The sequence below is a fragment of the Trichechus manatus genome, unplaced genomic scaffold, assembly GCF_000243295.1.
Source record: "Trichechus manatus latirostris isolate Lorelei unplaced genomic scaffold, TriManLat1.0 scaffold00001, whole genome shotgun sequence".
NCBI lineage: Eukaryota > Metazoa > Chordata > Mammalia > Sirenia > Trichechidae > Trichechus > Trichechus manatus.
Window position 1 is genome coordinate 8,916,867 of NW_004443937.1, and position 16,258 is coordinate 8,933,124.

At 48.5% G+C, this 16,258-nt stretch overlaps 1 protein-coding gene across 2 annotated transcripts in view; it reads right to left on the reverse strand.

The window, feature by feature from the left end:
• Nucleotides 1-1,319: 1,319 nt before the first annotated feature.
• SRGAP3 (SLIT-ROBO Rho GTPase activating protein 3) overlaps nt 1,320-16,258 on the reverse strand; it is a 301,121-nt gene continuing 286,182 nt past the window's right edge. Inside the window, exons 19-22 of one of the 2 annotated variants that reach the window (XM_004368295.2) lie at nt 11,333-11,513; nt 9,865-10,014; nt 7,564-7,891; nt 1,320-3,709 (exon numbers count right to left, since the gene is read on the reverse strand). In XM_004368295.2, coding sequence (XP_004368352.1) covers nt 3,296-3,709; nt 7,564-7,891; nt 9,865-10,014; nt 11,333-11,513 — 1,073 coding nt within the window. In that variant the 3' untranslated portion in view covers nt 1,320-3,295. The remainder of the gene's footprint in view (nt 3,710-7,563; nt 7,892-9,864; nt 10,015-11,332; nt 11,514-16,258) is intronic. The other variant, XM_004368294.2, reaches the window with a different exon arrangement.

A 16,258-nucleotide genomic window follows, 5' to 3' on the forward strand; every position in this document is an offset into this window, starting at 1 on the left:
TCACTCCGTGAAGCCAGTTATCAACTAACTCATCAGTACAGCTTTCAGTGATGGAGATGGACAAGTAGGTAAACACCACTTCCGCTTGTACAATTGGTTATATTGAGGACTACTAACTAGGTTACTACATTTCCCCCCACACTCACTGTACAGTTGTTTCTGGTATTGGTTTTTACATTGATCTATCTACTAGGTGCAAAGATTTGGTGAGTGGCATTGGCTATAATTTAATTGTAGCCTTTTTAAAAATTACAGTTTCACATTTTAACAGTTACTTTCCAGCACTTAAGCAAATACAGCAATATATAGTGGACTAACACAGGCAGGTGTCAGGAGGAGATGCCAATGCCAGGGAAGGCTGATGGGGTTGGACACGTGGAGGGTGACGGAGACATGCATAGTGCTGGGTGAGGAGGTGAGCAGCAGGGGTGTAGTGTTCCATTTGGTTCTGCATCAGGGCTCAGATCTGGGGCTGGATGAGTGGGGACACGTCCGCCACCTCCGAAATGTGTGAGCTCTCCTAAATGTGAAGCCATCAACCGTTTCCCAATGGAAAAGTGGGTGATTAAAGAAAATAGCTAAGGCTCTGCCGTTGTGGTGTGAGTCAGTGGAAGGCAGGTCCATTTTCAGTTAGGGAAAATACAGTTAGTTCATTCAGAGACTGGTGTTATACATACCAGGCTACAGATCAGTCAACTCAAATTTTCACTTTTCGTCTGGTAGTCATGGCAGACAACATTACATGACATGGGAGACTACTAGATTTATGGTCAGGCAGTGTCTCAGGAGTAGAAACGAGAAGTCTTGTATTCCGGGTAGACAGCATAGCATCCTTGCAAATAAATGACTTCACTAGCCTGAGACAGCCCACCCTCAGCTACCCATGAGATCTTGGGCAAGTCACTGCACATCCCAAAGCCTTGCTTTCTTAAGCTGCAAAATGGGGTAATACCTTTATGCTCAAAGGGCTCCCAGGTGATTCTGAAGGCCCTTTCATATCCAGGAGCTATAAGGGTTCCTTCCAGGTGAAACGACGAAGGTCAAATTTGACACTGGCCTCCCCCTCCCATTCTTTTTGTGCCCTTTCTCAAGTGTTGCCTCCACTGTCTGGTCTAGATGCTGGCCCTTCCAGGCACGGCAGAATGACTACCACTCCTACACACCCGGGTATCAATCTCTTACAGGCCCCTCCTGTGGGGTGTATTTGCCTTTCTAAAGAGGACCAGAGAAGAGGAGGAAACTGAATCCAATGGATTGCGATGCTAATGATGGGATTTCAAGCTTCAGTGGGGGCACTATATCTGTAGGGCCCTGCTTCAGGCTTTTGCTAATCTGGTAGGAAAATTCCACTGCCACTTCTCAAATGTCATTAGGAAGTTTCAAAAGTATGTTTTTGAGCTAAAAGACTAACCTTGCTAATGATAATAACAAGAGCAACGATGTTTGTACAATGCTTTCCAATTTCCAAAGCTCGTTCACTTACATCACCATTTTATCTTTATTATTCTCACTTTATGGAGCAGGAAACTGAGGCTCAGTGAGGTGGAGTGCCATGCCCAAAGTCACACAGCTCCTGAGTGGCAGGGCTGGGACTCTAACACAAGATTTTGACTCCAAACCACAGCCATGGAGATACACTCAGAGGCCTTGAGAGAGAAAAAAGAGATGAAGCTTGAGTACAGTAAGGAGGAGACCCTTGGCCTGGCCGTGAGGCGGTAAATCAAAGTGTCCCATTAGGACCGGATTCGCCTGGGTTCCATTATCCAGAAACAGGCTATCTCTAGAAAACAAAAGCCAAGAGATCAAAAGAGGAAGTAAAATGGAATCCAATGAGAGTGGCCCAGAAGGCCTTTTCCCTGCCAGGAGACAGAAGCCTTGCTCATTATTCTTGAAGATCACCTACCCTGTCTCATCACCATATCATCTGTTAAATGCTCTGGAGGGGTCCAGGAGGGGAAAGGGAGGGAGAGAGGGAAGGTATTTCACTTGCATAAACTCAGCAGCTGTGGTGGTCTCTAGTGCAGAAACGCGGAGGATCACCCCTCCTTAGCCCCTGGTCTGAGCTGGGCGCTTTAGGCTCAGGCGCTTTAGGCTCAAGCGCTTCATGCATCAGGGCACCAACCAAAGTCATCATGGCCGGACATGAAATTAGATGGACTCAAAGCCTCCTTGCCTGTTTAGTTCCAAATCTGACACAGTATAATTAGTAGAAAGAGGAAAAGAAGAAATTAAATATTTTGAAAACGGTAGAAGTTAAACCTCTATAGTACCACAGATTTATTCCTACTGCATTTCTAGGTTTTGAAGTTTTCCACACCACTGTATCATTATTTTTTTTTTCCTTTTTCCCAACCACATGTAATACTGTGCTACGATGGGGCTTAGGTTCTCATTATCCCCTTTTTCTACATACAAACACAAAGGGTCCGTGGTCTGGGGTGCTTCTCGCCAACTTCCTCCTGTGCTTTTGGGGGTACAGTTGGCCTTTGGCCTCCGGGTGGAAGGGCAGGGGCTGTGGGGCAGAAGGGGGTTTTCTGTGAAGCGTTCCCCACCTCTAGGAGCAGCCTGCTTGGGGTACCGCCTGCCCCACCCTTCCTTTAGGGGCAGACTGTTCTGGAAGGCCACAACTCTGAAAAACAGTGGGATAGTGTTTTTGTTCTATTTCTGCAGGTTAGTGATGTATTGCTTCGTTCGCAGTTACTGTGGGCCTCTAAATTCTCCCAGAAAAGTCCCTGCAAGTCCCACCAAATCACTCAGCGGGAGATGTTTGGTGGCATGAGTCTGAGGTAAATCTAAGTTTCATAAAAAGAAAAAGGAGATACTATATACATTTAGTATGTGTGTCCAGATCTAGTATATGTATATAGATGCATAAATATATATATATACACACACCTACAGACACATACACACATATATATGTGTATATATACGCATATACATATATATGTGCATATATATGTACGTAGAGAGAATAATTTTCCAGTGACGATATGTGGGAGAAGCCATTTAACATTTGCCACAATCTGAGGAAATGCTCTAGTTGGGGCTGTTCTTGCTCCTGCACTCCTCAGGGTGTCTGTTTACACGAGGGGTCTGTTGGATTCACGTGACTGATCGTGAGCTGCAGCGAATGCCCTTGGCCTCAGCTCTGCACAGACACAGCCTCCCAGGTTGGCCTTCTGGTCTTTCCCATTAGGACAGGACCACTGGGGAGGAAGTGGAGGCCACCAGAGGCCACCCTAGGCCATGGTGTGCCACAGTGGGCCATGGCGGTGCCGCCCCCTCCTGCAGGTCACATGGTGCCTGACTTGTCTGCTGAGCTGTTGGGGAACATCTTCTCAGTGGGCGTCACGGCTGGGCTGCCCATGCCCGAGCTGCTGCTGCTGCTGGACCGGTGCTGGACCACCGGCCGCACGGGCCGCATCGGGGGCGGGCGCAGCTGGGCACCTGCGAGGCGGGCGGACAGGGCTGGCTTGAAGGTGGTCATCATCTCGGTGGAGGAGCTGCTGCTTCGGCGCATGGCAGCATCGGGGTCGCGGATGACGATGGTGTGCAGGGGGCTGGCGGGCTCCGAGCTGATGGGGCCCGGCGGGTTCTTCAGAGGCTCCAGGGTATCCAGCACCACATCTGGTGCCTGCTTGGCCGTGTTCTGCCTCTCGAGTTCCCGCAACTCATGCAGGGCCGTGCTCATGGTCTTCTCGATGTCCTGGGGACAGAGAGAATGCTGGTCAGCACATAGTCCAGAAGCCTGGGTGCTAGTCAGCTTGCAGCCTTCTGGGATGGGGGAGCGGGTGTCATGGCTGGGATGGAGATTAAACCCCGAGGTCGTCATAGACCAAACGGGAGAATCAATATGGGCATCCCCTGTGCAATGTCCTACACAGGAAGGAGACCTACAAAGGGCAGCTTAGACCACTGCTTAAGAGGGTGGGCTCTGCAGGCAGACAGACCTGGTTTCAAATCCCAGCTCTGCCGCTTCCTTGTTCTGGGACATTGACCAAGTTACTTCACTTCTCTGAGCTTCAGAATCCTCATTTAGAATAAACTCTTATTTTATTAGGCAAGTATAAAACCAGTTGCCATGGAGTCGATTCAGACTCAGGTGACCCCATGTGTGTCAGAGTAGAACTGTGCTCCACAGGGTTTTCAATGGCTGATTTTTCAGAAGTAGATGACCAGGCCTTACTTCCAGTGCATCTCTGGGTGGATTTGAACCTCCAACCTTTCCATTAGCAGCCAAGTGCGTTAACTGTTTGCACCACCCAGGGACTCTGGAAAGGACAAAGGGCCCCGGAATTTCGAGTGAAAAGACTTGCTGGCTCTGTGACGTTGGGCAATTCTCAGTTGCTCTGAACCTCATCTGGAAAAGCTCACAAGTTTACTGTGAAGATGGCATGAGGGAACAGATGTGATGAAGCTCTGTAAGCAGCCAGACAGTGGTTTTCCAGCTCCTTCTAGCCAGAGCCTGTGGTGCACCTAGAATGGTACAGGGACGCCACCACCTTACACAGATGAAAAGGAGACGCTTAGGCTGAGCTGGGCCAGAGCCCGACTGATGGGCCATCAGGGGACAATGAAGACCACTGCTGGAAGCTGCCCTCAACAAGACATGGTTATTCTCAAGACAAATTGCTCTTCCTCCCTGAGGCAAATCCTGAAAAATGCATGCATCTAGTGAGACTGACGAGGTAGGATTTTGGAGATGCGCTGCCACCCCCTTTCTGCACCAAGTCCTCTTTCACATCCTCTCCTTCCTCTGTCCTGCCCAGGGCCCCCAGGACGATTCCAGTCTGCCTCGGTCAGGGTCCCTTGTTCTTCCTCAACTCATTGTTCTAGTCTGTCCTTCTGGATTTGTTAAGGGACTACTGATGCTCTGATTAAGAGCCAGTATTGGCTTTTATGCTTCCCCGTAACACTTCCCCCTTGCCCCATGACATTGGCAATTTTAGGAAGGGCTCTTTTGTGCCTTAATCCAAAAGACTAGGTGTGGGAGGATTTATGCGTGAAGGGAGAGATGAAGTACTCTCCCCATCTCTGGTGGGGATGCTGTCCTCATGCCACCCCAGCAGTGATCAAGCCTCCTTGGCACTGTCGTCACTCACTCTGCTTAAATTAAAGCCTCTGTGGATGGCCCACAACAACAACATGACATCACTAGTAGTCCCTGGGTGGCACAAACAGTTAAGCGCTTTACTACTAACTGAAAGTTTGGTGGTTCAAACCCCTCCAGAGGTGTCTCAGAAGACAGGCCTGATGATCTGCTTCCTAAGGTCACAGCCTTGGAAGTCCTGTGGAGCAGTTCTACCCTGCACACATAGGGTTGCCATGAGTCAGAATGAACTTGACAGCAACTGGTTTGTTTTTTGGTTTATTGACATCACTACTGTCTGTTTGCTCTAGGCCAGCATGAGCTGAAACGCATAACTTTAATAAAACGTAATTATTACCCCTCCACCACCACCACCGCTTTACCCTGGCAGAGTGTGAGCCAGAAGAAGAGAAAGCTGAGAGAGAGATCAGCTGAGTTGTTTAGGCGGCGCTTGCTTGCGTTAGTCCAGTGTGGAGTGCAGAGAGGCACGGTAGAGCAAGGGGCTGGTGGGGACGGTGGCCACTCCTCACCTCCTCCCAAATGAGAGCTTCACATACAGCGGCTCTACTTTTGTTGGTAGTGTTGCAAGTTCCCCAAACAACCTCTTTAATTGGGTTCAAATCTAAATCCTCAAGGACATCTTGGGACCAGAGAACTGGTGGGAACTCTACCACACGGGATCCCCTGTGCCCTAGCTCCCCTTTGTAGCTGCACAGTCCAGAGCTCATCCTCATGGAGGTTGAGCAGACTGGAGGCTGAGCAGGCTGGAAGCTGTCCAGCATCCTCTTTTTGCTCTTTGTACACTGTCTACCATGTTTTCCAGTTCTCTGTGAAAGGAGCTCTGAGGGGCAGCTCTCAAATACAGAGTGTGTAAATATCTTTGCAAACTGAAAAACACACATACTACTCCCAAAAGCGTAGTCTTTGGGTTGGTTCTGCAAAATGCTCTGTGAATAAAGGTCAAAAAAATCTGGGAGACAGGGCTACCCTGTGTCCTTTCTTGGAGATTCACAATGCACATCAACACAGTCAAGGGTTCTAAAAAGTCCTACAGACAAGGCATTCAACCTTGTCAAACCAGCTCTCCTCAAACTTTGTGGACCATAAAACAAACCTCCCTCCCATTAACATCCCATGGAACTAGACTGCTGTGAGACATTCTTTTGGAAACACTGCCCCAGATTGTGTGGTGATTCTTATATAAAGGGCTTTAGGCCAAGTCTAAGGCAGTACCCCACCCCCAACCACCACCAGGACCCTCAGCAGAGTTTCCAGGCAATGGTGGATGCTAGGGTGAGGTTTTCTGAGAGAATGGCCTTCCAGAATGAAGGAACCATCAGGCGGCCTGCCTCCTCTGCTGGGATCCTTCCGGGGTGGGAATGAGGAGATGGCACCAAGCTAGGTCCTAAGGGTGTGAAGAGAAGTTTTGCTGCTGGGTGAGTTGTTTCTGTACTGGGTATTTCTTTGGAACCACTCCTGGCCTCTTCTGGAACATGGCCTACCTCACAATTTTCCCCCTCCCCTTTTTGAACATTCAAATGTCACTCTCCACAACAAATTTCTCACAGCCCAGAAGAGAGCTGGTTGTCTCTCCTACCTTAAGTGGGAGATAACATTGAGAAGGGGGTACATAACTAGCCTCACCCCAAATTTCAGAGGGAAAAAAAAAAGGAAACGGGAAAAATGGGCACTTGTGTTTACATGAAACAGTTTTTTAAATTGCTAAGGAAGTCACAATTCTATTTGGCAGTTGTAAAAACCACAGATTTCTCATCAAAATAGAGAACAACAACAAAAACTCCAAGCATTTCAGAAGAGCCTGGAACGTTCTTCCCTTCCAGCTTTAATTATTCAGCCCTGCCCATCCCTTGGAGCTCTGCTCCCGCCCTACTCAGGGATGGCTCTCCCTGCCTACATCGAATCCCCATACGTGAGACCCTCTAAACCCCATGTTGTACTCCTTCAGGGCATCTGACACTGCCATTTCACAGCTCTGTGTGCGTGTTTACTGAGTGCCCGCTCTCTCTTCTCTAAGTTATAAGCTCCATGCGAGGGGGCCTGCATCTGGGTTAGGCCTACTGTACTCTCAGTGCCTACCACGGTGATTGCCACCGAGAGATAATATTTGCCAATGAAGGAATGAACAAAGGAACAGATGAATGAATGAATAACTCAATCATGCCATCTTGTGGAGATACCTGCCATTACCACCTCTCAGTATCCTGACCTCCCCCCAGGGCAGGAATCCCCTGTCCAGCTTCGAGGCTGGGCGTCTTCACCCTTTAGGGAAACACTAGCTAGCGGCTGCCCCCAAAGCTTCCGCTGCCTCCGAGAGGCCCAGGGGGGACGGGCAGCCAGCGAACTAGCTTTGGTTCTGGCTTAGCCTTGAGCCTGGCCTGAAGGCCCGCCCAGGTGGCTTCCCACTGTGCGGTCCCCACCCGCAGCCCCTCGGGGGTCTCGCTGGCCCTTACTTCTGCCAGGGCCTCAGCCTCCAGGGACTTGTGGTCCCCCAGGCTGCTGTGCCTGGTGGAGCCGCACGTCGATCTCATCGAGTGCCCCTCGGAGAGCGCCTTCTTGTCGGGGTAGTTGATGCTGCCGGCGCTCCCGAACGTCGCCATCCGCCGCTTCTCTGGGCTCTCGATCCTCCCCCGGGTGAGGGGGACTTTGTGGGGACTGCTGGGGCAGGCGGCGGCCCGGGGTGGCGTGTCTATGCTGGGGCCCAGGCCGCGGGGCGGGCTGTGTGTGTCGCCCCCGCTTCGGCGCCTGGGGATGGCCGCTCCGTCAGATCGCAGCCGCACTCTGCAAAGGAGCCGGGGGCGGGGGGCAGGGGCAGAGGTCAGCCCCAGCGGGTCTCGGAGGCAGCCCACCCACGCCGCGCTCGACACACCCGTCTGGGGAGTGGGTACAGTAAAGCCTCCTGGAGTCTGCAAGGAGAGGACTGGCTCCCGACTACGCGGCTACGGGGGTAAGTTGACTCTGCACTTTGCTTACAAACTGCAGACAGTTAGCACCTCATTTGCAGACAGCAGAGGTGTTAATTACAAAATGAATCTTGTCTACTTGTTAAGTCAAGGCCATAAGATTTCAACCTGGGGACACTCTGTGGATAGTTAGTTCAGCTGAAGAAGCAATCTTAAGCAGCTCAGACGTTTCTAGGATTCCAGTGGGCTTCTACAGGGTCTGAAGTACAGAGGCTTGACTGTACCACAAAGTCATCAGCTCCCTCCAAGCACAGGAGGAGCCCCATGGGAGTCGAACAGAGTCTGGTGTTGTCACCCATCCCCAGCAAAGGGCTACTTCCATGAGGCTTTTTCAGAATTTGGAGAACTAGTCACTCGACAGGACACCCCTTTCCTGCATTTGGAATGTTTTGCCCCTCATGGAGGCTCCACGGAGTGAAAAGGGGACTGAGGGTGTGTCAGGGGGTGAGTCCTGGAACTGGCTCTGTCACACACTGTCCTAAGTCCTCTTTCAGATGCATTTTATTAATCTGTTAAATGCGCATACTACTCCTGGCCCACCTTAGAGTGAGGTTCAGCGGGTGTGAAAACACCTTGTAAATTAAAGGTTCTACACCCAGGAGACTCTGCTACATCCTATGAGGTCCAAAGGCTCCTGAGGCACTGGTGAGGGGAGGGAGGCTGGAAGTGGCGAGGAGGGCTGGAGCGGAGGGCCGTGTGCTGGGAATGCATTGTGACTGGGGCACCAAGTTCAGTTTGGCCAGCAGCCAAGCTAAGCAATGCCTGTGGGCACCCCAACAGGACTAAAGCACAGGTGTTGGAGAGGGAGAGATACTGAGAAAGAAAGAAGAAGAAAGTAGGTGAGGGAGGGGAGAGTGAGAAAAAGAGAGGCAGGAGAAGATCTGGCCCTCCTGGAAGTCCAGGGACCGTGGCTTTTTCATCCACCTACCCCAGCCTTCCACTTCCCCCCAATTCTGTCATCTATCCCATGCCCTGAGCTACTTGCTGAACTGATGAGAGCATGCTGAAAAGAGGCAGCAGGGCTTCTGCTGAGAGAAATTCGTAAAGTCAGCCTTCATTGTGACTGACTTCCTTGGCTCTATCTCCAAGTACCCACCCGTGTGGGTTGAACACATGACCTCTCCACTGTAAAACACACATAATAGGACATTTTGAGAATCTGACTAAGTAGCGACAAACTGTCAGCCTTTCTTTTCTTTTTCTCTTTCCTTCTATTTTAACAGCCACATACTTTGGACTATATCTATCCTCAGAATGACATGCTAGAAAGGTCATGTGACACAGACCAGCCCACACCCAGGCAGCAGAGAAATTGGCAAATCTGCTCCCACTAACTAAATGGGTGGTGCCGAGTGTCAATTTCCCCCACGGCATGAGTGGGTGTGAGTTTTCTGTTTACATATGCATTTCAGGGAGTGTATGAGTTTTTTTAATATAACAACTTAAATCTTTCACAGAAAGTGAGGAGGAGGTGCAGGAACTGAAGAGAGAGGAATAATACCGGCCAATTTGTAACACTCTCTATTATTATTATTTTAAATAAAAAGCACTGAGTTGCCAATATGTCTTTCCTCCCCCTTCTCGACGCTGCTACCCCATGATGGATCTGTTTTATGGCCAGCACTCCTGGGCCAAATCCAGCCGGCCCACCCAGTTGTACCCAAGATCACATCCCATGGGATACACAGGACCTGCAGCAGCCTCCTTCCCTCCTTTCTGCCCCCTTACTTATACTAAACCAGACATGAAGTGGCATGGCACTAGCAGGGAAAATGAATCCGTGTTTCCTACCGGCCCATCACCCCCCCAAAGCCGTAGTCCGAGATGTGCTCCGTGGGGGACTGGAGGTCGTTTTTGGAGGAGGCCTTGTCATCCAGCAGTGGCCCACTGCTGGCCTCGCTGTCAGCCTTTTGGCTGAGGCTGTCCGAGAAGGCATCGTCCCTGGGAAGAAAGACAGATATGAATTAGGGGTGCGTCCCTCCAAAGAACCCAGGATGTATAGGGCTCCTTGAGATCTCCCTGAAGGGCTAACCCAACACACACCTCATGGCTCAACTGTGCCCACAGCTCAGGATGCCCTACCTTCCCTCTCCATGCTCTGCACCAGGCACACCCTCAACAACGCTTCCGAAGTCAGTTTCTCCAACAGAGACCCTCTTCTGTCCCACCACCCATGCCTACCTTCTCCTTTGCTCTCCTCTTTTCTCTCCCAGGCTGCTCTGGGCTAGGGCAAGGCTAAATGCTGGAGGGTGTACTGGAGAAATGTAGGGGGAGGGATGAAGTCAGCAAGTTGAGGACTGATGTTGACTGCTAAGTATGTGGCTCCTCAAGGAATGGTTTGGGGCTAAGCAAGTGAGGAAGAAGGTACCTGCATTTCTCATCTCTGGACCCAGGGCTCTGGACAATTGTAAGGTGGCTCGAGCTCATTTGGGTGCCCTGCCAGCCTCTTTCCACTTCCTTCTCCCTCCCAGTGACTTGCCCCTGCCCTAAGAGCCTGGGGACTTCAGAAGGCTGCCATGGACCCTTCATTCTGGCAGACACTTGGAGTCTGTTTGGTCCTGGCCTTTTCTCTGGCTTCAGACCTTCCCTTGTCGCATCAAAACTTATGCTTTTGGTTCCCTGCCCTTGAGGTCCAGCTTGGTGGCTGCTTCCCTGATAAATCAATTACAGCTGAGACTGCCAAGGGCACACAGTGAGTGTGTGTGCAGCACCCTACAGTAGCTTTCAAAGGAATGGAAGGTGCAGACTTTCTGGACCTTCTGGTAGGGCTAGGCATTTGGGTGGCAAGGTCTTTCTTAACCACAGAAATTATCATAAAAAGTAGTGCTCTATTAACTCAAAAAGAAGAGGGTTGTTTCTGCCCAATCCCTTAAGAAGCCACCTCAGGGCTGGAGCACAGCAGACAGTTAAGGAGGCAGCGAGCTGGCCACTGGCTACAGGGTGACCCAGGAGGGTGGAGGTGCATGGCAAGATCCCCTGGACACTGAGAGCCATGGTGGGTGATGAAAGCCCTGGAGGTTGTCACATGGGTCAAGATGGTGGGCCAGGAGCGCCTAATGCTATGTGTGTATACTCTGAAGAATGAGCAATTTGCCATTTAAGTGGAAGTTAGACAGAACCCATTCTTACAGAAGATCAAGCATACTGTAACAGGGAGAGCAAATAGCTGGCATACAACCCAGCATTTTGCTGCCTGTGCCTTTTCCAGACATCTAATCTATTATGGCATTTTTCACATAGGGTCCTGACTCCCACTCACATGTCCTGTACAACTATGTACTGATGTGGGATGAGTCCGTCCACACCGTTGTGACGGCCCTCCCACCAGTCCTCTGAGGCGCGGTGGTAAAGTAGCAGTGAAGCCCCCTTCTTGAAGGACAGCTCACGGGGGGACCGCCCCACGTAGTCAAACTTGGCGATGGCCTCGATCTGCTCCACTTCTGGAAAGAAAGTAAGGGAAAGAGTGTCCATGAGGTCAGCAGTGGGGAAGTCTGGGATCCTTACTTGGAAGGCCCTGGTTTCTGTGGGGAAAGACAGGCAGCAACCTGCTGAAGACAGCTTGGGCTGGGGCTTAGGACGCTGCGGTTCTAGGCTCAGATCTGCTCTCTGCTCTGTGATCTCAAGCAAGTCATCAAACTTCTCTGGGCTTCAGTTCCTCAAAATGTAAAAAGGTAGCTGACTGCAATATCATTTTCTTAAAATGCTGTCTTGACACAGTTTTGAGGCAGGTCTGTTCCTCTTCTTGAGCAGCTGATAAGTCCACTCCCCTTATCAGGTTCTTATGCTCCTGGGCCACTATGCACCAGTTCTGATGGCCCTAGGGCCAGGTACCCAATACCTAGGGACAGCCCCATACCCCCTAGTCTGCAGAATATTTCAAAATGCCTGATCCCCAGGAAGCCTGTGCAACCTCACTAACCCCACCCTGCTTCCATACATAAGCCCTTTCCTACAATTCCAGCTTGTTGTTATCTTCTCCCTGGTGCAACCCCATGTGGCCCTGCATCATAGCATGCTGTGCCTCCCTGTCTCTGGGAACTGAGTGTAATTAACCTAGTGACTTTTCATGGCCTCCCTGACTCCTCTTTCCTGCTTGGCACCTGACTTACCATCCCACGGATCTGTTAGAGCACTGACATCCTGTATCCTGATTTCCCACTGCACCTCTTTTTCCCAATTTTTAGTTCTTATTAAGACAATATTCTAAAAAGTTATTTTTCTTCTGTACCTTAACACAAGTTCTGTTTCCATCTGTTCATGAATCCTTTCCCTCTTTGTCCTCTTGCAGTACATTTAGTGGTTCTTAACATTTCGGAGGGTCAAACAGATGGTATATGTGGACTCCCAACTGTGCAAAATGTTACACACAATTTTGACAGGTTCCCAGATCTCCTCAAAGCTTATGGAGTCACTTTGGTGGAAAGGGGTATGCTACAGCTCGAGCATATCTCTTCCCACACACGCATTCATCCATCAAACATTTCCTCCTCTCTAGCCAACCCTGACTGGACTAAACAGTGAGGATATGTCTCTTGCCCTTGAGGTACTTCTGCTGCCCAGCTCTGTCACTTCCTGTCTGTGTGACCTTGGGCAAGTTACATCTGTACTTCTGTACATTTCAGTTGCCTTATCTCTAAGGGTTATTATGAGGATTAAAAGATTAGCACATGTAATTACCAAAAATTGGAAGCAACCAAGATGTCCTTCCACAGATGAGTAGGTAAAAAAACTGATGCATCCATACAATGGAGTATTATTCAACGGTAAGAAGCAATGAGCTATAAAACTACCGAAAGACTAGGAGGTACCTTAAATGCATATGGCTAAGTGAAAGAAGCCAGTCAGAAAAGGCTACACACTAGATGATTCCAACAATATGACATTCTGGGAAAGGCAAAGCTATAGATACAGAAGAAAGATCAGTGGATGCCAGGGGGTCAGAAGAAGGAGGGAGAGATGAATAGGTGGAGCACAGGGCATTTTTAGGGCAGTGAAATTATTCTGTATGATACTGTAATGGTGGATACACGACATTATGCATTTGTCAAAATCCACAGGATTGTACAACACAAAGAGTGAACCTTAAACTATGAACTTTAATAACAGTATATCGATATTGGCTCATCAATTGTGACAAATGTACCACGGGAATGCAAGATGTTACTAATAGGAGAAACAGTGTGTATGGGGGGAGGGGAGGATGTAAGGGGATACATGGGGACCCTCTGTACTTACTGCACAATTTTTCTGTAAACCTAAATTGCTTTTAAAAATAAAAGTCTATTTTCAAAATTACATTAGAAGTCAAATCCCTTGAAATCCTTCAGAAAGTAAAATGCTCACAAGAATAAAAAGATGGAAGACGAAAAAAAAGATAATGCATGAAAGCCCATAGCATAGTCTGGACATACAGCAGGTACTCAGTCAATAGCAGCTGCTGTAATTGTGATACAGTTATTAAGGGCTTGAGCCAATGGGTAGGTCCAGACAAGAAATCTAAGCTGCAGAGAGTTTAAGTGGTTTGCCAAGACCATATGGCTAGTGATGTTTGGGAAAAGAGTTTCTGGGATGTAGGGAGGTTATGCCTATGATTTTTTAATCTCTGTTATAGGGTAAATATAAGTGAGAATTGACTTCACGCTCTGTGGGAGAAAGATGTGGCAATCTGTTTCCGTAAAGATTACAGCAGTTCTATTCTGTCCCAAAGGGTTGCTATGAGTCGGAATCGACTTCAACGGCAGTGGGTTTGGTTTTATAGCTTGTACCCTGAGAGGGGCCCAGACTTGGTAGAAATCTGACTGTGTATGGGTATTAATGTATTTGTATTTTAAAGCAAGCACAAAGATCTTTAGCATATAAAAATAGTACTAAGGCTATGTCTGCATACTCTGAAGGATTTTGCTTTTTAATTCTAATAGAAGGAAGAGTAACAAAAGCGACCCCTGCTCTCTGCAGCCAACAGCGTCCTTCCCTCTGCTGAGCTTCCTCGGCACTCACCACCTGCTCCATTCATCATGGATTATTGGGTATAAACCCATCCATCCATCCACCTGTCCATCACATAGCTAAGGTACCACTTTTTACCTGGGTGACCTTGGACAACTTAGTTATCCTTTCTAAGCTTCAGCTTTCTCATCTATAAAATGGAAATGATAATGATAGTACCTACCTCATAGGGTCGTTTGTGAGAAATAAATGAGTTGATACACATAAACTGCTTGCAGCAGTGTCTGGTACACAGCTAGCTCTGTATAAGAATTAGTTGCTGTTACCAGACTAGATGTTCTTCTATGGGCCATGGATGGCATGGAAAATCAAATAGCAGGAGGAGACCCCCCCCCACCCCCACTCTACACACACACACACACTCAAGACTGAGCCTGGGCAACGTGAGATGCAGCGGAACTCGGAAGAGCTCACTGCCTGCGACCGCCTTCTGCAGCAAGCAGGCCTCAAACAGTTAGCCAGCTCCCTGACAAATGTCTTTAAATGCCATTCTGACACAGACGATGCACGGATCAAAAATAAAAGAAACTACAGCGCAGCTAAATGGGTCAAATTAACTCAGATCCTTTTTATTATTATTATTATTGTGCTTTAAGTGACAGTTTACAGTTCAAGTTATTTTCTCACACAAAAATTTATACACACATTCTTATGCGACCCTAGTTGCTCTCCCTATAATGTGACAGCACACTCCTCCTTTCCACCCCGGATTTCCCGTGTCCATTCAACCAGCTCCTGTCCCTTTTTGCCTTCTCATCTGGCCTCTGGACAGGAGCTGCCCATTTAGTCTCATGTATCTACTTGAGCTAAGCAGCACTCTCTTCACGAGTATCATTTTATGTCTTATAGTCCAGTCTGATCTTTGTCTGAAGAGTTGGCTTCGGGAATGGTTTCAGTTCTGGGCTTACAGAGAGTCTGGGGGCCATGACTTCTAGGGTCCCTCCAGTCTCTGTCAGACCATTAAGTCTGGTCTTTTTACTAGAATTTGAGTTCTGCACCCCACTTTTCTCCTGCTCCATCAGGGACTCTCTGTTGTGTTCCCTGTCAGGGTGGTCATTGGTGGTAGCTGGGCACCATCTAGTTCTTCTGGTCTCAGGCTGATGGAGTCTCTGGTTTATGCGGCCCTTTCTGTCTCTTGGGCTAGTATTTTCCTTGTGTCTTTGGTATTCTTCATCCTCCTTTGCTCCAGGTGGGTTGGGACCAATTGACGCATCTTAGATGGCTGCTCAATAGTTTTTAAGACCCCAGACGCCACTCACCAAAGTGGGATGCAGAACATTTTCTTAATAAACTTTGTTATGCCAGTTGACCTAGACATCCCCTGAAACCATGGTCCCCAGACTCCCACCCCTGCTACATTGTCCCTCGAAGTATTTGGTTGTATTCAGGAAACTTCTTAGCTTTTGGTTTAGTCCAGTTGTGGTGACTTCCCCTGTATTGTGCGTTGTCCTTCCCTTCACCTAAGATAATTCTTATCTACTATCTAGTAAGAGAATACCCCTCTCCCTTCCTCCCCACCTCGTAACCATCAAAGAATGTTTTCTTCTGTGTTTAAACCTTTTCTTGAGTTCTTATAATAGGGGTCTCATGTAATATTTGTCCTTTCGTGACTGACTAATTTCACTCAGCATGATGCCTTCCAGATTCATCCACATTATGAGATGTTTCACGGATTCATCGTTGTTCTTTATCACTGTAGTATTCCATTGTGTGAATATACCATAACTTGTTCATCCATTCGTCCATTGATGGGCACCTAGGTTGTTTCCATCTTTTTGCTATTGTGAACAGTGCTGCAAGGAACATGGGCGTGCATATATCTATTCGTGTGATGGCTCTTGTTTCTCTAGGATATATTCCAAGGAGTGGGATCGCTGGATCATATGGTACTTCTATTTCTAGCTTTTTAAGAAAGAGCCAAATTGATTTCCAAAGTGGTTGTATCATTTCACATTCCCACTAACAGTGTATAAGTGTTCCAGTCTCTCCATAACCTCCCCAATATTTATTATTTTGTGTTTTTTGGATTAATGCTAGCCTTGTTGGGGCGAGATGGTGTCTCATTGTAGTTTTGATTTGCATTTCTCTAATGGCTAATGATAGTGAGCATTTCCTCATGTATTCTGGTAGCCACCTGAATGTCTTCTTTGGTGAAGTGCCTGTTCATATCCTTTGCACA